This window comes from Sciurus vulgaris, assembly GCF_902686455.1.
Source record: "Sciurus vulgaris genome assembly, chromosome: 2".
In the NCBI taxonomy this organism is placed as follows: domain Eukaryota; kingdom Metazoa; phylum Chordata; class Mammalia; order Rodentia; family Sciuridae; genus Sciurus; species Sciurus vulgaris.
The window spans coordinates 96,838,201-96,863,620 of NC_136462.1; the positions used below are offsets into that span (position 1 = coordinate 96,838,201).

General features: G+C 36.8%; 1 protein-coding gene across 3 annotated transcripts in view; it reads left to right on the forward strand.

The window, feature by feature from the left end:
- Positions 1 to 9,309, forward strand: part of SLC12A1 (solute carrier family 12 member 1) — an 82,309-nt gene extending 73,000 nt beyond the window's left edge. For all 3 annotated transcript variants that reach the window (XM_079126143.1, XM_079126141.1, XM_079126142.1), the window contains exons 24-27: positions 908 to 994; positions 5,440 to 5,575; positions 6,891 to 6,958; positions 8,011 to 9,309. In XM_079126143.1, coding sequence (XP_078982269.1) covers positions 908 to 994; positions 5,440 to 5,575; positions 6,891 to 6,958; positions 8,011 to 8,146 — 427 coding nt within the window. In that variant the 3' untranslated portion in view covers positions 8,147 to 9,309. The remainder of the gene's footprint in view (positions 1 to 907; positions 995 to 5,439; positions 5,576 to 6,890; positions 6,959 to 8,010) is intronic.
- The last annotated feature ends 16,111 nt before the right edge of the window (positions 9,310 to 25,420 follow it).

Here is a 25,420-nt window from a genome sequence, read left to right on the forward strand (position 1 = left end):
TTGAAGATGGTTTGAAGATTAAAAAATTATTACATTTTTTGAGTTCAAAAATTGTACTCTGGTTAGGGAGACTGAGGCAGGAGGATCGCAGCTTTGAAGTCTCAGCAATTTAGGGAGGCCCTAAGCAACTTAGCTAAAACTCTATCTCAAATTAAAAAATAAAAAGGGTTGGTGATGCAATTCAGTGTAAAGCACCTCTGGGTTCAATCCCTAGTTCCAGAAAGCAAATGAACAAAAAAATCATACTCTTTATACAAGAGAATGTTCTTGTCCTTCGCAAGTACTCACTGAAATATTTAGGGATAAAAGAACCTGATAGCCTCAAATTATTCTAAAATAGCACATAAATGATAGAAAGAAAGGGAAAAGGATGGAATATCAAATGGGGTTGAATATAAACAAAATATGGAAGTCAATAACTTCCATATGCTTACAATATTTTTGTAACTTTAAAATCATATCAAAATTATCAGTTTTCTGGGGGAAAAAACCACCAGTATATAATTATGTAACATGATAAGTATTGGTTTGTCAGTAACTCCTATATTAATTATTAGCAATAGTGGCCAATAAATATTCAGATTTGCTGACTTTATTTCAAATAATTAGGGAATATGAACAGATTTGTATTATCTTCCCTAAAAGAAGAATGCAAAGCTGGACTTGTTCTTTCCAGTGTCTCAGTGTCTGCACCTGCTAGAGTTTCTCTTTGCCTTCAGTGGAATAGCTTCATCCACACTAAACATGTTCAACAAGTATTAAAATGAAAATCAAATCCAAAAAGCCTTGGAAAGCTAAGCTGAAAGACAACATGATTGCTTTTGATGTCTTAACTCAAACACAAAAACCCTTTGATTGAAAATAGTTAAATATGCAATGATGAAATGTTTTTCTCTTATATTTTCAGAATGGCTTCTCTCCTGAGCAAATTTAGGATAAAATTTGCAGACATCCATATCATTGGTGACATCAACATTAAGCCAAACAAAGAGAGGTATGAAACATTTAACAGCATTCTTATAAGATCTGGACTGTCATACAGTAATCCCTGGCAGTGTTCCACATTTGAAGAATTGTAATACCCTAAGTCATTGCTTTTTTACATTTCCAGTGACGTGATCAAAAGGCTCATCTTATGGCTCTAATTGGTGGGACACATTCTCTTTCATAACAGAGCAAGTCCAACAGTTTCTTAGCATGTGCTACTTAGTGACAGGGTAGATCTCCTACTGCTCTGCAAGAGAGTACCATTTTCTGTTGTGTAGAGGGTGGTCACTGTGTTTCCTACTAACAATGGGTTTTTGATAAGCCTTGGCTCAATGCTGGGCACAAATAGTAACCTACTCCTTGTAGCCAGATTCTTCTTACTGGTGTTTATCTTAATAGCTAGGGACTATTCCTGCTTGCTGATTATATTATTCTTATATCCCTTTGTCTCTTTACCCATCACTCTGATTATCTCTACCCAAGTCCTTATTTCTTCTCTTTCTTTCATACTCACCTCTGTCCGGGTGCTATGGTCATCACCCTGCATACAATTCCTTTCTAAGCTGTCAGTCACTGGGAGCATTGATGAACACCAACTAGGCCTCTTCATTCTTTGTGTAGTTGTCCAAGGGTGGATACTTTTCATCTTACTATCCTGAGCTTTGTCGCATGCTGTCCTCTTCTCAAAGAGTAAACTCTGTGGGCAGTGGAAAGAAATGAAGTACTCAGGCATTTTTTCTTTTGTTCTGGCATCTAAATTGGATTTTTGACACCATTTTTAACTTGATGCTTTTCAATGTCATTATCCCATAATGAAAAGAATAACTTCCCACTTTTTTTTTTTTTTTTTTTTTTTTTTGCGGTGCTGAGGATCGAACCTGGGGCCTTGTGCTTGCAAGGCAAACACTCTACCAACTGAGCTATCTCCCCAGCCCAACTTCCCACTTTTAAGAAACAAATGAATCTGTGTTTAAAAAATTGCAGATTTTCTCTCTCCTATTTCAAGGTCATGAAAAAGATGGATGGAATAAAGTCCATCCTTACTGAAATAAAAGAAGCAGATAATGTATCCTGGCTCAAGGGAAAAAGGCCATCTACCAGAAGTGGGTACTTGAAGAGTCATTCTCTTTTCTTCAGCCCTCTGCCACACTACTTTATAAAACAGTCACATATCAGATATTGGTAATGGCTATTCCATCTGAGAATAACACTATGTAGAACAAAGAATGGTCATTGGGTAAATCTCACATATGGCCCCTGATCGCATATCTGACATGATTGTGTCAACTTAAATAAGGCAACTCTTCTGGGTGGTACAAATGGAGAAGGGGAACTCTTCCTCTGACTGATACAGGGCTGGGCCCAGGGGCTGAGGCTTAGCAGGCAGAACACCGGCTCACTTTCATCCCTCATGGGGGCCTTCTTGTCCAGGCGGCCCTTATCTACCATCAACAACTATCCCCCTGGTAACTGTTCTTTCTTAGTCACCAGGTGATTCAAAAATGGGGAAAATAGTTTGCCAATGATTTCCATTTTGGAGATTAATGTTAAATGCCCAGAATTTCCATTAGTAAACCTTTCAACTCCCCACGAAGCATCAGTAAGTCTTGGCAGAGGTATTTTGTCAAAGAAATGTTATCTATAAATATGGTAGGCCAAGGATGAAAGGGAGTACAAAAGCAGAGTTAATGAGAAAATAATTGAGTGGGAGAAAAAGAGAAGCTCTTACAGATAAATTCCAATTTTTATTGTGCAGAGTGAATTAAAAATCATAGACCAAAAAGACAACAATCTGTATATGAAAATCAAAGAGCAACTAGAAGCAATTAACTAGATAATTTAAAGATGCTAGAGTAGTTACAAATGGAAGTATAGTACATTACTTTGAGAGAAGAAATCTTACATGAACTGGGGAGAAAGTTTTATAGAGCTAAAAATTTTGAAACTTTGTTTTGAGAAAAAGGATGGGGAAGGTACAACAGCTATTAAGTCCATTAATTCAAAAAATTGAATTAATTAGTTATCATTTGTATTTAATAACATGCTACTTGACTTAGAGTGAATTAAAAAGCATTGTTTGAGAAATCAGATTTAATTAAAATAGAAATCTTGAGTTACTTTAGGATCAACTAGTTAGAAGAATGGATATGGCCAGTTCCTGGATGAGCCTGAGGATGAAGAAATCAAAGACAAACATAGATAAGGAACAGTAGAAGTTCAGAGAACAGAAATAGGCAAATCCATTATAGCCTATTCTATCACTTGGCATGTTTCAATTGCAAGTAAAAGAAAACCTCATAGTGACTTTAGATGATAGAAAGTACTGTCATACATGACTAAACAATACAAGTACAGTTTGGTTTTCAGGCTAATATTGTTCTGGAAGGTAAATTTTGTAATCTAGGACTAATTCTCTTTCAGTTTCCTACTCTACCTTCCATTATGAAATCATCAAAGTTGATTTAACTTATAAAAGTATGACTGCCAGTAGCAATCAGAACTACATACTTGCTCATGTATGTTCAGTAGGAAAGCAAGTTTGTCTCTTCCCTAGTCATTGAAGTCAAGTCTGACTTCAATTCAGGATGAACCAGCCTAAGCAACTGAGTCATCCATGGTGGTCTGCACAGCACTGGGTTCCTGTTGGTTCAAGCTGCATGAGTTATGCACCTACCTTGGCTAATCATTTTGGCAGAAAGTATAGAATTGAATTGGAACTGGTTGATCTTGGGGATAAAGTCTTTCCATCCAAATTACAATGAGAAAACATAGTATGAATGCTGAGGAGACAACCAACAACCTCCAGCTAATCTTTTCCTAGGAAATCATTTTTGTACTGTATTTTCTAGGATCTAGCCTGAGGTACAAAGAAACTCTCATTCTGATCAAAATAAGTATCTGTACAGGGACTTCCATTGTTACCCTTAATCCTATGGATGTTTAGTAAAGTGAATGCCTCCCTATTACAAGGCCCTGTATGCTTCTCAGAGCATTGTCATTCAGATTATCACTCTGTCACACAGCTCCAAATAGTCATTGTCACTCCCCTTCTACAGGCAGGCTTGTCCAGGCCAAGGACAATGATGAAAGAGCCAAAGCAAAAACCAGGTTTCCAGACCCCCACCTTTACCTCTTCCTGACAACTGCCAAAGCTCTCTAAGGCACTTTTGACACTTTTTTTTTTTTTTTTTTGACACTTTTGAAAATAATAGCAAATAAAAGTATTATATAGTTGAAAGTAGAATAGGGCACATCAGCCTCATTCCTTTCCTGTCTTCATCTACCTTTCTAAATAAGTCAATACAATAGCAATCTATTGCATTAAGTATCTCTTCAGTCCTTTAACAAAGACTCCCTGGCAGGGATGGTTTTACTCCTTTGTAATCTCTGCACTTTCATCTGCAAATCCAAAATCAGGCCAACTGATGAGATAATTAAACTCATCACTTCAGATTTTAATTTCTTAACCTAAGAGCATATGGATTCTAATTATCCTTCATTCCACTGTTACTAAATTATAAGTAAGCTACATTATATAAAACCAAAGAAAATTATTCATACTTGAGATCATTTTTAAGTAGCATACTGAAGAAACTGCTACCATAAATTATAAGCTTTACTATGTGCTATTGTTTTAAAAATAAATTTTATGAGATTCTTATGTAAGACAAGAATGACATTTTTTCCACAATTTTTAAAATATTCTATAGCTCTTAGCCACTGCTTCTACTCTTCTCCTCAATTTATTTTTAAATGCTCTAAAACATCCTCAGATTTGTAGGCATTAAAACGTTATTGATTGTTGTTCTCTCCCTTAACATGCCCCTGAATAATAATCATTTGAAAAATCTCAGACAGCAACATCAAACACCAGGACAAACAGTATTATTTGCAGCAGACATCCAAATTATTCTAGAACCATTCAACTTGTGAGAGCCCTTGCTCTTCTTGTACTTTCCCACAGCCTCCTGGCATGAATGGGACTAAAAGTAAGGCCATATGGACTAAAAGTAAGGGCGGTCCCTATCTGACTCCCAGAGAGCCTAGTTCATCTCCTCCATTTATGGACTAATGTCTCCCATGGAGCCTGTATGATAAGCAGTTGGAAACTTATTTATGGGCTTAAGTGTTTACAGTGTGTTTTTGACTATATTACGTAGAAAATGTATTTGCAGAACAATTACTCCTATGTGTTTGTGCATTAATACTGAAGATCTAATACATAGTAAGCTAATGAGGCCCAAAACACATTAAATCTCATCCATGGGTAGGGAGGGAGCACTATAACCATGCTTTTACTCACAGTAAATTCCCTGCAAAGATAATTCGTAAAAGATTTGCATGACATTCAGCTCTGATTCCACAGCCAGCTGAGCCAGTCATACCTGCAGTATCTGTGAAATAATGAGTTAGTTTCCCACTGTGAGGCCTCCTTTACAATTCCAATTTCAGCTGGAAAGTCTTTGAAGAGATGATTGAACCATATCGTCTCCATGAAAGCTGCAAAGATTTAACAACTGCTGAGAAATTAAAAAGAGAAACTCCATGGAAAATTACAGATGCAGAACTGGATGCCGTCAAGGAAAAGGTAAGGACTTGTCTGCCTTAATTTTTCCTTTGCTATCTAACTAGCAGAAAACTGAAACAGTGGTTGATTTAAAGATTAAGATGTAATGTATCTATTACCGAATTGCATTATTCAAGATCCAGGGTTTCTGTATTTGTCAGGTGCTTTTCAATCACATTACTGGACATTAGGATTTAGAAAACTTTTCATTTTTTTCTAGAAAGCAACTTATTTTTTAACTTGTAAAAACTTGTACCAGGTCACTGGTACATATTGTAAAGTCTCCTTTCAAACTTTATTATTATTAATCTGAAATAATTTAAATAATATGCATGCAATGCAGATAAAGGTAGATTGACCCACACTTTAACACAATGACAAAGAATTTTAATCTGATGAAAATAGCTGTGAGAAGCTAACAAAAGGATCTAAGGAAATATATGATGTATTGGGACAACAAAAAGTTGGATCTGGAAAATGTAAAATGAATGTGAAACTGTGAGTTTTCCTAGAGTGCCCACCAGGAGTTACTCTTTTCTGGCCTGAGCTGAGTGAAGTTGGTGATATTAAGGGTAATGAAAAAAGGCAGGGACTCAGAATGAAGAATTGACATCTGAATTTGACACTCAGGGAAAGGGACCACAGGAACCTCTAAACTAAAAAATCTGAATAAACGGTATTTGGACCTGAACTTGAAAAAATTAGAGGAAGAAATACTAAAAGTCTTTCAGATTTAGTGAAAGAAATAATGAACTAGAATCATAAACTCTGCGTGTAATACACTACCAGTTCCAAAGCAGTCATACCATCTAATTGAGCAGAGCACATATCTAAGGCTCAGGTTCTGAAATATAAAAATAAATATTACTTTCATTACCCTCAAATAGTTTTCCAAGTGAGTTTATTGGTGGTTTTATTTGAAATCAGTCCCCTGAGCTGATAAAATATTCAGAGAAAAAGAGAGTAGGAAATAATCTATTTTCTTAGGATATCAATTTGGTAATAAGATTTGATCAGTTTTCTTTAGCTGAAAACCAGTTCCCCAAAACTGGCCATTCTTGTCTTCTTTGGGTTGTTATCCATACTGTTTGTTTTTTCTCCCTAAAACTTAATAAGCCACTATAATACAATAACAATCTGGTCTTATTCTTTATGTTTCTAAAATTTCTCAAGAAATTTTAAACCACTGAATTTAAATTTTTTTAATAAACTGTAATTTTTAATAACGTTTTTAAAATGATGTTTTCTGCTTGTCTGTGATTTGAGGTAAGAAGATAAATTCTCATTCATAATTCTGTTAGTACTGCACTCAACAAAAGTTGAATGTTGTCCACAGAGTTACCGCCAAGTTCGGCTGAATGAACTTTTACAGGAGCACTCAAGAGCTGCCAACCTCATTGTCCTGTAAGTATCATTACAGGTAGTAAAGAATGGTAGAGGGAAGTTTTAAGTTAACTGAGCTAATCAGTCAATTTATAAGCTCATGACTTTTCAGGTGAGAAGTTAAAAAAAAAAAAAGTTGAACTATATAGGATTTTGGATAGTGAAAGAGGATAAAAGCCACCCTGAGACCCTGACAACAAAGATTCATGGGCTTTAAAGGGCCTTGCCTGAACTTTGTGCCAGTCATGTCACCACCATGGGGCTAAGACACATGCCCACCTAGAACACAGGCTTCCTTCTGGACTATGCTCTAGAAACCTGAGACACTGGAATTCCCTGGCAACAGCCTCAAATTGACCACCAAGGTTCACAGGCATCTTTCCTGGGTGGGTGTTCCCAAGCCACCACTTGTCCATGGCAGACTCGTGGGCTTTCTGAAGTGTGGCAAGAGGCCACTGCAATAAAAAGGTAGTTGGTTTTTTCATTTTCACTTTTTACCCTTTGGTTTTACAAATGTCAGGACTGGGCCTACTAAAAATATTAATATTCATTTAATTAGAGATTGTTAGCTAAACATGGGAAAACATCTAACTATTTCATTGTTACCTTTTGAACTGAGTCCTAAATATGAAAACAAATGTCTTTAAGCATGGCCTAGACTGGAGGATGATTCAAGTGATCTAAGACACCATAGCATGATCTCCTGAACTGGGTGGTAGAGTTTTAAATAGCTATTTTCTAAGCTAATGCCCAAATATAAGAGCTTTAAACTATTGGGGGAAAGTCATAGCCACCACAGGCGTGGGTGAGTATGGGTTGATCAAATACTCTATTCAAAGAAAAGTGAGAATTTATACTTTTAATTTGTCTTTACAATGCCTATGTCTATTTTACTTCTTTATAGATATTTGTGTTATCTAAAAAATATATCACTTTAATATCTGTATTTGAAAAATTTGGAGAGAAATAATAAAATTTGTAGATCGTTAGTTATTAAACAGTTCAGAAACGCTAATGATATTACCATCTGTAGTAATTTTCACTTTCATTTTTAATTTTTCTTCTGCTGCCAGGAGCCTTCCAGTGGCAAGAAAAGGTTCTATATCGGATTTATTATATATGGCTTGGTTGGAAATACTCACAAAGAATCTCCCTCCTGTCTTACTGGTTAGAGGAAATCACAAAAATGTTCTGACATTTTACTCTTAAAACATGAAAGATGAGAATACATTTTAACTTAATGTATGAATAATTAAGAGACATGTTCCAGTACTTTGTTATAACATCTGATCTATGGATATACAAACCTCTGAACACTGTCCTACCAGATTTTACATAAATTTTGTCTTTTTCTTTTCATTATTAGTTAATGAGAGCTTCCCCAGACCCTAATCAGTCAATACTACTCCAAGAAAAACATTTTTGTCATTCCTGTTGATGAACAAGAAATTAATCAAATTCGTGCTGACTTATGGTCATGAAAACTACCAATTTGGTTGTAAGCTCCTCCAGGCAAACTTAATCTTTTGTTTCTAATGCAGTTTGTGCTAGGTCCTGGTACAGGCCTCAGTTCCACAGCAGGTTCTTCATAAATGCTTATTGACAGGCTGGTACAGTGACCATGGGTGGTTATCAGAGGAAAAGACCAACTGGGTAGGAGGCGTGATTATGCTTGGCCTCCTGAGAGGCTTATGCCTACAAAGAAGATTTAAAAATCAATAACTGGAAACTTTAAGAAGTACTTGAGTCTACAAAATGTTTAAAGCAGTTACCTAAATAAGGTTTATTTAATGTAACAGATAATATACTTAGCGTGATCTGAGTGATTATTGATAACATACGGCTTGAAATTGCTGCTGACTCAAGTATATTAACTTAACTAGATTTGAAAGCAACATATATCCCAATTAAATTAATTATATCCTATTCTTTACATATAAACATTAATTATTCTCCCTGCTAAACATTTTGAAATTTCCATGATGATGTAACTTTACATATTTTCTTCTAATTAAGTGGTTAGTACAGATGAAATCTGTAGATGTCTAACTGAAAACTAAATATCACAGATTTTCAAACCATTATTAACAAATATATTCAGAATCATATATTTAGTTACTTTCTATAGTGATTGCATGTATTTAAAGGAATAATTAAAATGTGAGTGGAGAAACTTGCAAAATTTGGAGCGTATGGTTACTGATTTTTTCATTTTTATTAGCTTATCTACAGTATTTAATCACATTGGCAAACCAATAAAAATTGTTTTTCTGATGAATGGTTTGGTTTTTTCCTAACATATTTTGACTGTCTGTTCTGAGAAAACATATGGGGGAAATGAACCTGAAATAAAAGCAGTGCAATTCATTTGCTTTGGCCTAGGTCATGTTTTTACTTCTCTGTCACTAACATCACCATACAATGGTATATCAGATATGAGCCTAAACCTATCATCAGTGGCCTTGCCTGCAGGTTTTTCAGTGCTGGGATTCAAGATTACGGTTGTCAAACCCAGACTTCCTGCTCAGTAGCATGACTAGAAGAAAATGAAGATGATCAGCAAGACTTAAGAGCTGGGTATCCCTATCACAAATCCAGGGCTGTTTCACTTAGCCCTAAATAAACCCTCTCTTTTGAGCCCTATGTACCTGAAACCCACCAGGTAAAGGGGCCTGAATCTTCTGGGTCTGATGTTCTCTGAAATCCTTGAGAGGGTCTCTAGGAAAGATGAGAAGTAATACAGCTTCTGTGGCAGGAAATTCTGGCTCCTGTTTGTTGAACTGTTGCAGGCTGGGTTCCCCTGGAAACTGACTTTGAGATGCAGACGTTCTCTGTGCATAGTACCCTGGGGATCAACGCCTGTGGGAGAGAGAGGGCAGAAGCTGAAAGGGCAGAGGAGGGAAATGGTGAGCTGCTACAGGTGCAATGACAACCTCACCAGGAGCTCTGGAACTAGAATGACCCTTTAGAGTAGTTCCCAGAAGGGCAGAGGGCACCAGGCCTTTGTGCTTCCCCACTGATCAGTCACTCTGGATATGGGGTCCATACCCAAGGGGTGTGGCCTTGAGCTAGGCTGAAGCCTGAGAGTTGAAGTCTGTCTGCTGATAGCTCTCCTAGCTTCAGGGGCAACAAGCCCTTCGTGAAACAAGATGGGAGCACGGGTACATCACCACGCCTGTCAAAGGGACTATATCATTATGGTAGTCTTTAAAAAAAAAAAAAGATGAACCTGAGTTCAAATCTTGGTCTCCATTTATCAGTGGTGTGACTTTAATTATTTAATTTTCTGAGGACTATTAGCTAGAGAGTGACTGAAGTGATATCCCTTGAGTTCCAGGGACAGGTTACGTGGGTTAGATGGCAGGAAGGGATGAGAAATTTTGAGATCAAGAGCCACTACATTGGGAACAGGTAAAAGTAGCAGAAAACTGAAATGGGGCTATGCTCAGATAGCAGCAGATTTTTAAAACTGTTAGTGTCCCTGCCATTGTCCTTTGCTTTATCCAACGCTATTAACCCAAACACCCATCATCTCCATGTCTATATTCGAGTTTCTAAGCAAGAGAGGGAAAAAGTTCTATAATTGTATGCAATGTTCAATGTCCCAGCTGTTGTCCAACATCTCTCCGTCCCTGCACCTCATATAGTTTCTCATCAGCATCCCCTCTTTGCTCACGACTTTTCAAAATCTGCATCACTTTTTCTGTTGATGATGTTTCCTCCATCCCCACAACATATCTATTGTCATAAACTCATAAAACTTACTTAAATAAATAGGGCCATGGACTGGGGATATAGCTCAGTTGGTAGAATGCTTGCCTTGCAAGCACAAGACCCTGGGTTCAATCCCTAGCACCGCAAAATAGATAGATAGATAGATAGATAGATAGATAGATAGATAGATAGATAGATAGATAGATAGGGACATGATTATTAGATATGGAAAATGAAGAAGACTCCAAACAGTGAAGCCTAAGAAAATAGAATGAAAAAGAAAGTCATACACTGATAGCTTTCTCAGTGCATTCTTTCCCAATGACAAAACAATCCCTACTAAGGAAGCCAAAGAATTGATCCTTCCCCAAATAAATCCTTTCCCAGTGACAGTACAATGGGCCCTGAAGGGAAAGAGATAGACACTGAATTCTGACCTCAGACCCTCCATTATTCTCCAAGTAAAATATTGTCCAGTAAGAACAAATTTTCAAATTCTCACAAACCTGTTTCCTAAGTGCCCAAATCCATATGCTCACTAGATCACCCCTCAAAAATAACCTATATAAACCCAGTTCTTTTCTTTGTTCAATGGCTCATTTTCCACCAGGAAAGTGGGTCCACCATTGGAATTTCATCCCTGCATCCCCTGTTCCTGTGTAAAACTTCGTTCCTGAATAAATAGCTGAGCTGATTGCTGAAGTCTGTGTCCACCCTGGTCTTTTTGTGCTAACAATGATGGGAGAATTGTCCTATGAGTCCTTCCCTTAATATTCAAACGGAGGTCCTGGGTTCAATCCCAGAATGGGAGAAAAAGAAAGGAAGGGAGGGAGGGAAAAGAAAGAAAAAAGAAAAAGAATCTCTAGGAATGAAATCAAGTGTTCTGTATATTCTGATGAACTGCAAGATTTTAGAACTGCTCTAAGCAGTCCCTCCTATTTCTGTGATTTGATTTCCATCATGTGTTTCTGTCTCAAATTTATCTTTCGACCTTCGATCTGTTCTAAGTCTCAGGTCCATATATTTAATCACTAATTTCCTTGGTGCTTCTCCCTGAATGCCCTACAGACACCCTAAATGCAGGATGACCTTTGCAAAAATGCCTGCGTGTTCGCACATGCACACACACACACACACACACACACACACACACACACACACACACACACACAGGAATGTCTTTCCCCATCACCTATTGAATCTCCCCTGAAATGACCAAAGACACATAAAAACTGGAAAAATCCACATCATGGTAGGAAATTAAGGAAGGATGCCATCCATGTTGTAACATTTTTAGAAACACAATCAAATATAATTTATGTGGGAGGAAATGGTGGAATACATCAAAGATCAGTTTACAAATAATGTTCCCAAGGAAAAAAAATCTTAGGGAATACCTGCAGAAGACCCTGGGGCTATGCCATTAATCCCTCCCCCTGTTTGAAGCCAGAGGTGAGAGTAGAGGGCAGGAGAGAATGCAGCACCTCTTGGGGCTCCCTTGGGTCGATACTGGGAGTGCTCAGAAAGCACTTCCAAGTCAGGACACCTGGTGTGCTTGGTGGATGCTTGAAACAGACCTGAGTGTTTCAGTAGAGCATCTCATGGGTGCCCTTGGCAGCAGCACCGGGAAAACAAACAAACAAAACCCACTATGTGAAAATTCCAGTACACACAGAGCACGAAAACCGGGGAAGGTAATCCAAAAGAGAAAAGTATTTTGAAAATTCTCATTTAAAGAAAGTCATACAATAGGATAGTATCATACAAGAGAAGAAACAAAATGTGAATACATTAACCATTCTCATTAATAGACTCCCAAATTTAATAGAAAATAAAATCAAACTATCTGTAACCACCATATAAAAATTAAAAATCAAAAAGGTTTAAAAGCCCACATTTGGAAGTGGGGAAGCAAAAAGTTAAAAGCAAAAATGTAACCAAAAATGCCTATTAACATTCTAACAAAAAGAATATAATTGGCAATATTAATTTCAAAGTTTAAGACTAAAGGAATTAGGAGGAACAGAAGAGTATCATTTTATATTCATAAAGTATATACAGCCATGATGCAGCTATAATAATAGTGGAACTTTATGTAAACAAATAACATAGTATTCACATAAATAACACAAGAATTATTGGAAATAAAAGGGGAGTTATAGAAAGTCAATTTTCTTAGGAAACAGTTCACCTATATCACCATCTTTGACAGATCAAATATAGGAACAATTTAAACTATATTAAAAATGGATTTAATGGGTACCATAGTGCTCACCAAAGAAAATACATCATCTTTTAGAAATCTACAGAATGCTTATAATAACAAATTATATGTTAGGTAATGAAGAAAAATTCAGTAAATTCCAAAATGTAGAAATAGTAAATATCACATTTTTGTTATGATACAATAAAACTGACATTATTTACAGATCTATAAACAATAATGTCCCAAAAACTCATTGGGGAAAGAAAATTGTAAATAACTCAGGTCAAAAAAAGAAATAATAATGCAGTTTTAGACTACTTAGCAAAAAATAATATTGAGAATTCCGTATTGTGAAACATTTTATGCTGATGAAATAGGACTCAAGAGGTAAATTTATACTATAAATAGATTTATTAATCAATGATTTAAAAAAGTTAACATTCAACTCAAGAATTTAAAACTGCACAAAGTCACTGAAGGAAAACAGGAAGAAGACATTGAGGAAGAAAATCAGGGTAGTAAAATTAAGAGCTCAAACTCCAGGGTCAAAGAGAGAGAGAGAGTTGAATTTCAGTTCCCCCTCATGCGAGTGAGAGGATCATTGCCTCCTTAAGAATCAGTTTTCTCGCATGTAAAATGGGATCCCTCTGCCCCTCGGTATTGGGGATGGAACTCAGGGGTGCTTAACCAATGAGTCACATCTCCAGATCTTTTTTGTATTTTATTTAGAGACAGAGTCTTACTGAATTGCTTTGCACCTCACAAAGTTGCTGAGGCTGGCTTTGAACTAGTGATCCTCCTGCTTCAGCCTCCTGAGTTGCTGGGATTACAGGCATGTGCCACCGTGTCCAGTGTAAAATGTGGATTTTAAGAGAGCCTACCCTTTAGGGTTGTTAGAAGTATATGACATAATGTGAATTAATAGCACAAATACTTAACATTAGACTTTTTTTTTTTTTTTTTGGTACCAGGGATTGAACCCAGGGGCGCTTAACCAATGAGCCATCTTCCCAGCTCTTTTCAAAAATTTTTTTAGGGGTGGGGGGAAGGGAAAAAATAACAGAATGAATCAAACAACATTACTGTATGTGGATTTATGATTTCACAAATGGTATGCCTTTGCGCCATGTACAAACAGAGAGGCAACATGTATCCCATTTGTTTACAATAAAATAAAAAAATAAAAAAAATTAAAAAAAAATTTTTTTTACTTTTAAAAATTTTAAGACATGTCTTGTTAAGTTACTTAGGGTCTCACAATCCTCATTTCTCAGCCTCCCGAGTCGCTGGGATTAAAGGTGTGCACCCAAGTAGACTTTTTTTTTCATTATTTTTTCCCCCAGAAAAGACAATAACAGTAAGGATGACAAATCCATTGCTATTTCTTACTGTTGCTTAAAAAAAGAAAGAAAATTGGTTGTTTTTACTTATACATAACAACAGGATTCATTTTGACATAATTATAAAGGCATCAAATTAAAAGAATTTGTAAAGGAATGGCATCAAATAAACTTTTTAGCTTTAAAAATGTAAAAGAATAAAATATAAGTTACAAATTTACAAATGAGCAAGGGCCTATGATACAACATTGGAAAAGTATGTTCTTAAAAAGTTTAGTCTGGGAGATCCAAGATGGCCGACTAGAGGGAGGCTGCGTTCCTTGTCGCTCCGTAACTCCGGTTTCAAGCAGAGGATATCAGTTTTTGGTAAGGCAGTTTTTGCTGCTTATCGATCCCCCTGCTGTTTACCCCATTTTTCTGCTGTGATCACCTGCAGTCTGCCAGCATATCAACGCATTTTTTGAGTGCAGATTGCTCACTGTCAAGCGCCTATTATCCGCCATTTGCCTGCCTCTAGCCTGTCCATCGCCTGCCTTACACCTATCCATCACCCAACGCATGAGGTTCACCTCCTGATAGTCCCACAACAGTCAGCAAACTGATCGCCGACTGCCAGTGGAGCACCAGCTGCCTGCTGTTGCCTGGAAGTTCACTGTTATAGTACCTGCAGGTTTGATTACATGTGGCTGCTGACATTTTGAGACAACAGCCAGGCCCCATAGGACCCCTGGCCAGACTGACTGAGCCCCATCTCCAGGATCCCTCAGCCCGACCAATCACTCCCTGCTTCTGGGGCCCTCACATCAACTGACTGCTCCCTGCCACCAGGACCCCCAGACCAACTGACTGCACCCTATCACTGGGACCCCAGACCCACTGATTGCAACCGGCCTCCAGGATCCCACAACCACACCAAATACACCCAACCTCTAGGACCCCTGCCTGACCAATCGCATCCTGTCTCCAGGACCTCCTGCTGACCACGTCCACACCCTGAGCTGCAGCTCCCCATTTGCCAACACATTTCGAAGCCAGAGTGGCCATCTTGGATAATCCTGGAAGCCAGAGCTCCGATCTTTAGGTGGGGCAAAATCCATCCTGACACGCCTGCTGGAGGTTTGAAGCTCATTGTCAGGTACCTCTCATGCATCAGGCTACTGAACTCTGGGAGGTTTCATTACTATATGACTGTTATACCGTAGATTTTTTTTTCTCCTTATTGAAAAAATTTAAGTTTTTATTTCTTTACTTTTCTTGCTCTCTTTTCCTTTTGTTTACCTGTTCCCTCAGAGTCTCTTTCTCCCTTTTTTGCATGCTAACATCCAATTTCTTTTGATTACACTCTCACACTTTCTATTATCTAAAACTTCTGTATATTCTTTTCTTATCCCATTAACAGCCACATTCTACATCCCTCTGCATCCTCTTTGTCCTCCATTAGAAACTGCAGACCTTATTGCAAATCTGTTTGTTTTACTGAAGATAATATTTGAACTCATTCTGTTTATTATGACAATTTTGTTATTGTCCTCATAGGGGCTATTTGGTTTAGGATTGCATAGTGTCTGAATTGGGCACTGCTAATATTGATCTCCCCTTAAAGAAAGGGTTTTGGAAACCTACAGGGCCACTATAAGCCTATAGGGGGAAATCCGCAATACACTAGATCTATACTGCTAGAGGGGAAGATACATGAACAACATGAAAAAACAAGGGAAGAAAATGATCCAAACAAATCTAGATTCTATAATAATAGAATCCAATGACAGTATGTTAGAAGAAATGTCAGAAAAGGACTTCAGATTATACGTGATTAAGATGATTCATGAAGCAAAGGATAAGATAAGAGAGCAAATGCAGGCAATGAACAATAATACCAATAAGCTGAAAGAGCACCTGCAGGAAGCAAAAGATCATTTCAACAAAGAGATAGAGATTCTCAAAAAAAAAAAAAAACAGAAATCCTTGAAATGAAGGAAACAATAAACCAAATAAAAAAAACTCAATAGAAAGCATCACCAAAAGACTAGACCACTTGGAAGACAGAACCTCAGACAATGAAGATAAAATATTTGATCTTGAAAATAAAGTTGCCCAGAGAAGATGGTAAGAAATCATGAACAGAATCTCTAAGAACTATGGGACATCATGAAAAGACCAAATTTAAGAATTATTGGGATTGAGGAAGGCACAGAGATACAAATCAAAGGAATGAACAACCTATTCAATGAAATAATATCAGAAAATTTCCCAAACCTGAAGAATGAAATGGAAAATCAAATACAAGAGGCTTACAGAACACCAAATGCACAGAATCACAACAGATCCACACCAAGGCACATTATAATGAAAATGCCTAACATTCAAAATAAAAATAGGATTTTTGAAGGCCACGAGAGAAAAGCATCAGATTACATAGAGGGCGAGACCAATACGGATAGCAGCCGACTTCTCAACCCAGACTCTAAAAGCGGGAAGGGCCTGGACCAACATATTTCAAGCTCTGAAAGAACATGGTTGCCAACCAAGAATCCTATACCCAGCAAAACTAACCTTCAGATTTGAAGATGAAATAAAAATCCTTCCATGATAAACAAAAGTTAAAAGAATTTACAAATAGAAAGCCTGCGCTACAGAATGTTCTCAGCAAAATATTCCATGAGGAGGAAATGAAAAACAACAATGGAGGTCAGCAAATGGAGGAACTACCTTAGAGAAAAACCACTCATAGGAGAAACCAAGCCAACTTAAAAACAAAAAATAAGCCAAATGACTGGGAATACAAATCATATCTCAATAATAACCCTGAACATTAATGGCCTAAACTCATCAATCAAAAGACATAAACTGGCAGAATGGATTAAAAAGAAAGACCCAACAATATGCTGCCTGCAAGAGACTCATCTCATAGAAAAAGACATCCACAGACTAAAGGTGAAAGGATGGGAAAAAACTTACCACGCACATGGACTCAGTAAAAAAGCGGGGGTTTCCATCCTTATATCAGATAAAGCGGACTTCAAACCAAAGTTAGTCAGAAGGGATAAAGAAGGACATTTCATACTGCTTAAGGGAACCATAAATCAGGAAGACATAACGATAGTAAATATTTATGCCCCAAACAATGGTGCATCCCTGTACATCAAACAAATCCTTCTCAGTTTCAGGAATCACATAGACCACAACACAATAATTCTGGGTGACTTTAATGCACCGCTGTCACCAAGAGATAGATCTTCCAAACAAAAACCAACCAAAGAAACCATAGAACTCAATAACACAATCAATAACCTAGATTTAATAGACATATATAGAATATTCCATCCATCAATGAGCGGATTCACTTTCTTCTCAGTGGCACATGGAACCTTCTCGAAAATAGACCATATGTTATGCCACAAAGCAGCCCTTAGGAAATGCAAAAAAATAGAGATACTGCCTTCAGTTCTATCAGATCATAATGGACTGAGAATAGAAATCAATGTCAAAATAAAAAACAGAAATTACTCCAACACCTGGAGACTAAATAATATGCTATTGAATGAAACATGGATAACAAAAACCATCAGGGAGGAGATTAAAAAATTCTTAGAGGTCAATGAGAACGACGATACAACATATCAAAATCTCTGGGACACTATGAAAGCGGTACTAAGAGGAAAATTCACGGAGTACATTCCAGAAAAGAATGAAAAGTCAACAACTAAATGACCTAACATTATAGCTCAAAGCCCTAGAAAAAGAAGAGCAGAATAACAGCAAAAGTAGTAGAAGACAGGGAATAATTAAAATCAGAGCTGAAATCAATGAAATTGAAACAAAAGAAACAATTCAAAAAATTGACAAAACAAAAAGTTGGTTCTTTGAGAAAGTAAACAAAATAGACAAACCCCTAGCACACTGACAAAGAGAAGGAGAGAGAAAACTCAAATTACTAAAATTTGTGATGAAAAAGGAAATATCACGACAGACACCACTGAGATACAGAACATAATGAGAAGCTACTTTGAAAATCTGTATTCCAACAAAATAGAAACTACCAAAGACATTAACAAATTTCTAGAGACATATGCTCCTCCCAAACTGAACCAGGAGGACATACACAATTTAAACAGATCAATATCAAGCAATGAAATAGAAGGCATTAAAAATCTACCATCCAAGAAAAGCCCAGCACCAGATGGATTCTCAGCCGAGTTCTACAAGATTTTCAAAGAAGAACTCATTCCAATACTTCTCAAAGTATTCCAGGAAATAGAAAAGGAGGGTACCCTACCAAACTCATTCTATGAAGATAATATCACCCTCATACCCAAACCAGGCAAAGACACATCAAGGAAAGAAAATTTTAGATCAATATCCCTGATGAATGTAGATGCAAAGATCCTTAACAAAATATTGGCAAACCGTATCCAAAAACGTATTAAGAAAATTGTGCACCACAATCAAGTGGGGTTCATCCCTGGAATGCAAGGATGGTTTAACATCTGTAAATCAATAAACGTAATCCATCATGTCAATAGATTTAAGGATAAGAATCATATGGTTATTTCAATTGACGCGGAAAAAGCATTCGACAAAATACAACACCCCTTCATGCTCAAAACACTAGAAAAAATAGGGATAGTAGGAACATACCTGAACATTGTAAAGGCTATTTATGCTAAGCCCATGGCCAACATCATTCTTAATGGAGAAAAACTGAAACCATTCCCTTTAGAAACGGGAACAAGACAGGGATGTCCTCTTTCACCACTTCTATTCAACATTGTCCTCGAAACTCTAGCCAGAGCAATTAGGCAGACCAAAGAAATAAAAGGGATACGAATAGGAAAAGAGGAACTTAAGCTGTCACTATTTGCTGATGACATGATTCTATATTTAGAGGATCCAAAAACCTCCTCCAGAAAACTTCTAGACCTCATCAATGAATTCAGCAAAACAGTAGGCTATAAAATCAACACGCATAAATCTAAAGCATTTTTATATGCAAGCAATGAAATAGCTGAAAGGGAAATGAGGAAAACAACTCCATTTGCAATAGCCTCAAAAAATAAAATAAAATACTTGGGAATCAATCTAACCAAACAGGTAAAAGATCTCTACAATGAAAACTTCAAAACATTGAAGAAAGAAATTGAGGAAGACCTTAGAAGATGGAAAGATCTCCCATGTTCTTGGATAGGCAGAATTAATATTGTCAAAATGGCCATACTACCAAAAGTGCTATATAGAGTCAATGCAATTCCAATTAAAATCCCAATGATGTACCTTACAGAAATAGAGCGAGCAATCATGAAATTCATCTGGAAGAATAAGAAACCCAGAATAGCTAAACCAATCCTTAGCAGGAAGAATGAAACAGGGGTTATCACAATACCAGATCTTCAACTCTATTACAAAGCAATAGTAACAAAAATGGCATGGTATCGGTACCAAATAGAAAGGTAGATCAATGGTACAGAATAGAGGACATGGACACAAACCCAAATAAATACAATTTTCTTATACTAGACAAAGGGGCCAAAAATGTGCAATGGAGAAAAGATAGCCTCTTCAACAAATGGTGCTGGGAGAATTGGAAATCCATATGCAACAGAATGAAACTAAATCCATATCTCTCACCCTGCACAAAACTCAACTCAAAATGGATCAAGGACCTCAGAATCAGACCAGAGACCCTGCATCTTATAGAAGAAAAAGTAGGTCCAAATCTTCAACTTGTTGGCTTAGGATCAGACTTCCTTAACAGGACTCCCATAGCACAAGAAATAAAAGCAAGAATCAATAACTAGGATAGATTCAAACTAAATAGCTTTCTCTCAGCAAAGGAAACTATCAGTAATGTGAAGAGAGAGCCTACAGAGTGGGAGAATATCTTTGCCACTCATACTTCAGATAGAGCACTAATTTCCAGAATGTATAAAGAACTCAAAAAACTCTTCACGAAGAATTCAAATAACCCAATCAACAAATGGGCTAAGGATATGAACAGACGCTTCACAGAAGAAGATCTACAAGCAATCAACAAACATATGAAAAAATGTTCAACATCTTTAGTAATAAGAGAAATGCAAATCAAAACTACCCTAAGATTCCATCTCACCCCAATTAGAATGGCAATTATCAAGAATACAAGCAACAATAGGTGTTGGAGAGGATGTGGGGAAAAAGGTACAATCATACATTGCTGGTGGGGCTGCAAATTAGTGCAGCCACTCTGGAAAGCAGTGTGGAGATTCTTTAGAAAACTTGGAATGGACCTACCATTTGACCCAGCTATCCCACTCCTCGGCCTATACCCAAAGGACTTAAAATCAGCATACTACAGAGATACAGCCACATCAATGTTCATAGCTGCTCAATTCACAATAGCTAGAATGTGGAACCAACCTAGATGTCCTTCAATTGATGAATGGATAAAGAAACTGTGGTATATATATACAATGGAATATTACTCAGGTATAAAGAATAATAAAATTATGGCATTTGCAGGCAAATGAATGAAATTGGAGAATATCATGCTAAGTGAGATAAGCCAATCTCAAAAATCCAAAGGGCAAATGATCTCACTGATAAGCGGATGATAACAAATAATGGGGGGAGGGAGGGGGGCAAGAATGGAGGAAGGAGGGACTGTATAGAGGGAAAAGAGGAGTGGGAGGTGTGGGGGGGAGGAAAAAATAACAGAATGAATCAAACAACATTACTCTATGTAAATTTATGATTACACAAATGGTATGCCTTTACTCCATGTACAAACAGAAACAACATGTATCCCATTTGTTTACAATAAAAATAAATTAAGAAAAAAAAGTCTAGTCTATTAAATTTTTTAGTCCTAAAGAACATATCAGGGCTGGGGAGATAGCTCAGTCGGTAGAGTGCTTACATTGCAAGCACAAATCCCTGGGTTCCATCTCCAGCACCGCAAAAAAAAAAAAAAAAAAAAAAAAAAAAAAAAAAAAAAAAAAGAATATATCAATTTCTAGTAATATATAAGTTATTCAAATTAACTCAGGAATAAATACCTGAAAAATCTCATGTATCCAGAATAAATGAAAATTGTCAAAGATGCAACTCCAAAAAGGTATTAACCCAAAGGATTTTTTCCAGTTGACTTCTTTAAAAGAAAATACCATTACCATTCTATATAAGCCATTGCTAAGGAGGACAAAAGAAAACACTTCCTATTTCTCTGTAATTCTGAAAACTAGCACAAACTTGATTCCAAAATATAACAGACCACAAAAATTGGAAACTATAAGTCAATTTCTTGTATGAATAAGCACCGAAAAATCCAAAATAAAATACTAGCAACCTGATTTTACCTACTTATTCAAACAATATTCCACCATAGTCAGAAATAAGAATTTCAGGAATACATATACTTTATTGTTAGGAAATCAGTTAATTTAATTCATTACACTTAGTGAGTATGAATTACCATTTATTTGCTCATATTTAATTGAATAAGTATTTGTAAATGTGTAAAATAGCTCTAGATGAATGCACAAGAAATCAGGAAGGGTTAACTCTAGAAATGAGTTGAAGGAGGTGAATGAAAGATAAGAGAAAGATTTAATTTTTACTACATACCAAGAATAACTACTCCAAAATAATAGTTTAAAATTTAAATCCATAAATAAACTACTTGCTTGCCCAGATATATTTAATTATTAACTTGAAATGGTAATAAACTGTGAAGGTCATATATAATAAACTTTAAAAAGTATAATGCACCTGAAAGTATAAAATATTGCACCAGCATTATTATTCTTATTGATAAAATAAATAAATAACTAAAATAACCATTGTAAGTAAAAAAAGAAAAGCTGATCCAACTACAACTCACAGACAGGCTTAGTTTTTGTTGTTGTTGTTGTTGTTTGTTCTTCTTTTGTTCAGTTTTGGTACTAGGAATTGAACCCAGAACCCCTCTACCATTGAGCCCCTCTACCTCTACATCCCCAACCCTTTTTATTTTTTATTTTGAGACAGGGTCTCAACTGAGTTACTGAGCTGATCTCAAACTTGTGATCCCCCTATTTCAGCCTCCAAAGTCACTGAGTTTGCAGACATCCACAACTGCTCCTGTTTTGTTGTTGTTGTTGTTGTTGTTGTTTTTAAACACAAAATCTTCTTTCTCTGTTTTTTTTTTTTTTTTTTTTTGGCGATACTGGGGATCAAACCCAGGGCCCTGTGCTTGCAAGGCAAGCACTCTACCAACTGAGCTATCTCCCCAGTCCACAAAATCTTTTTAAAAAAAAAAAAAAAAAAAAAAAGCATATGGTGCTCTCTTGGGTAACGAAAAGGACAGAGAAGAGAAATTTATTTCTATGGCTCTGCAAACATTAGCCTTGTATTGTTTTTTATTTTCTGAAGCTCAAGAATGTACAAATATAATTTGAATATATTTCTGAGTTTTATTTCAAATAGAACTCAAAACTGATATTATCTACAACAGGTGGGAATAATAATAATAATAATATGATTGAGTTGTATGAATCCAAGCAATACAAATATAGAGTGTTCTTTCATCCTTTTGAACATAAAAATCCAAGTAGGATGCTATATTATCATTCTATTACTGCATAACAAATCATCACAAACTTTCCAGTTTAAAGCAGCACCCATTTATTATTTCATAGTTTCCATAGGTCATAAATCCAGGCATATCTTAACTGAGTTCTTGGCTCAGATCTCACTATGCTGCCCTCAACATGTTGGCTGGGGCTGCAGTCTCTTTTGAGGCTGTGTCCTCTGTCAGGCTCAAGTAGTTGGTGGCTGAATTAATTTCCATGCTGCCATAGAACTCATGGCAGCTTGCTTCTTTTAACACCATCTGGGAGAAAATATCTTACCTCTAGACCCTGGGTTAAAGGGATTTTCTGATTCTATCAGGTCACCCTGTCAATTTCCTTTATAATTAAAATAAAAGTCAACTGCTTAAAGATCTTAATTGTCAGCAAAATCTCTTCAACCTCTTTAAGATAAGGAAAACTAATTGAACAAGGCACAGTGGTACAGGTCTGTAATCCCAGCAGCTTGGGAGGCTGAGGCAGGAGGATGTCAAGTTCAAAGCCAGACTCAGCAACTTAGTGAGTGTAAGCACAAAAAACAGAGATGAGAGCAGAACTCAAATGGATCAGCAAGTTGTCTATTAAGCATAGGCAGAATGGCACATTTTCAGGGGAGAAAATGGTGAATGGTTACAAGCGGGGTCTGTTTTTTATAGATTTTAATGCGAGTTAATCATAACAGAATATTTAGTATGACTTAATCATTAGAGACTTGGGACAGCCTGGCTGGGCAGTCAGAAAACTAGTTGTGCAGATTAAAAATCTAACTCAGGAAAACAGTTGTAAAAGCTTGAAACTCATTGTTACTGGGATAAAAATCCAGCACTCAGAGTCTATTTGTTTGCCTTCCCCTCCTCCCCTCCCAGATCACACTGTCCTCCTTTTCTCCCTGGGGACTGTCATTTCCCTTTTCTTGGGGAATGTTATTTTCTATATCCTTCAGTGAGGCCCTAAGTAACTTATTGAGACCTTGTCTCAAAATAAAAACGAAAAAACAGAGTTAGAATGTGGCTTGGTGGTAAAGCATCCCTGGGTTCAATCCCATTTAAAAACAAGAAAAAGGAAACCTAATCATAAGAGTGGCAAATTATGCCCACTCTAGGGGAGATGTTTACACAGGGTGAAAAGGTGAGGGTGTGGAGGCATCCAGGCCATCTTAGAGACCTGCCTACCACAAATGCTATCTCACATTTGTGGAGAACATATATCAGCTACTAAGAAACATGCTGGGAATCAGATAACAAGCGAGAAACGTTTCATGAAGGGTCCAAATAAAAGTTCCATTGTCTGTGTACACTAGAAAATGCCCATTTCTTGGGAAATCTAGAACTATAAAAATAAATTAAAACTGAAAAGGACTTAAGGGATCCTCTAGTACTAGAACAGGGTTCTCAAACAGAAGATTTGTGCAAAATTCTGAATAGGGTTTCAGTCAATAGAACGTTTAATGAACTATAACTAGCAATAAGTGACACCAGAAACAATGCAGTAAAACATCAAAAGCATTTTGAAGGGAATACAGGCTTCAAAAATGCAGCAGCCTGAGATCATAAATGGGGAAGGCAAAGATTCAATGTCCTTAGCAGAACTGAAGACATCATCCCTTTGTGAGGGATATGCTAATGACAGAAACTCCATCTTGTTCTGCATGACCTGTTGAAGAAACAAGGATATGTGCAAAGCATTCTCAAAAAAGTTCTGGTCCACATGACTCACATGAAAAGTTTGGCTAAACTTCAGTTACCTGGAAAATTAAATTTATGTGAAATGATTATCTCTGCAGTTAAGGAGACTGGCCTCAAACTTGCAATCCTTGTGCCTCAGTTTCCCAAGTAGCTAGGATTACAGCATGCACAGGACTACATAATTTCCTTAATACTCAATTTCACTTAGTCCTGTATAATGGTTAATCTGAATTGTCAACTCGATTGGATTAAGAGATGCCTAAGATTAAGAGGTGTCTCAATGAGGGTGTTTCTAGAAATACATTAGCATGTAGGACAGCAAACTGAGGCAGAGACCCACTCAAAGTGTCAGCAGCATAGTTGGGGGCTTGGGTGGAACAAAAGTTGAAAGAACAAAGCAGCAGCAGCCGCAGATACAAGCTCCATTGGTTCTTTGATTGCTTTTGCGATCTGCCTGAAGACTTCAGACTCTAGCTCCTTCACTCTTCTAAAGCAGACTCTGCCCAGTGACTCTCCAGGGACTTTCCAGGCCTTCAGTCTCCAACTGGGGCTACATCATTGATCCCTCTTATTCTGAAATTCCTGCTTCTTGCCTGAGCTGCTTCTGGTTCCTCCAGCTCTTCAACTTGCAGACAGTCATTGAGCCATTGTGGGACTATCCAGCTTCTGGTTGGGGAAGTCAACCTAATAAATACCCTTTTATAATCATATATATGTATATATGTATGTGTGTGTGTGTGTATACATATATGTATATATATGAAACCCTGACTAATATACCTTGCTTATAATAGGCACCAAAAAAAGAAATGACGTCTTGCCTTCCTGACTTTTCCTTGAATATATACAACTACTATTTTGTCGTAAAGGTGATGGGAAAAGAGTGATCAAAGCACTTATAAGGGCTAATAATATTATCTTCAGTAAAAACTTCTTTGGGAAAAAGCATAACATTT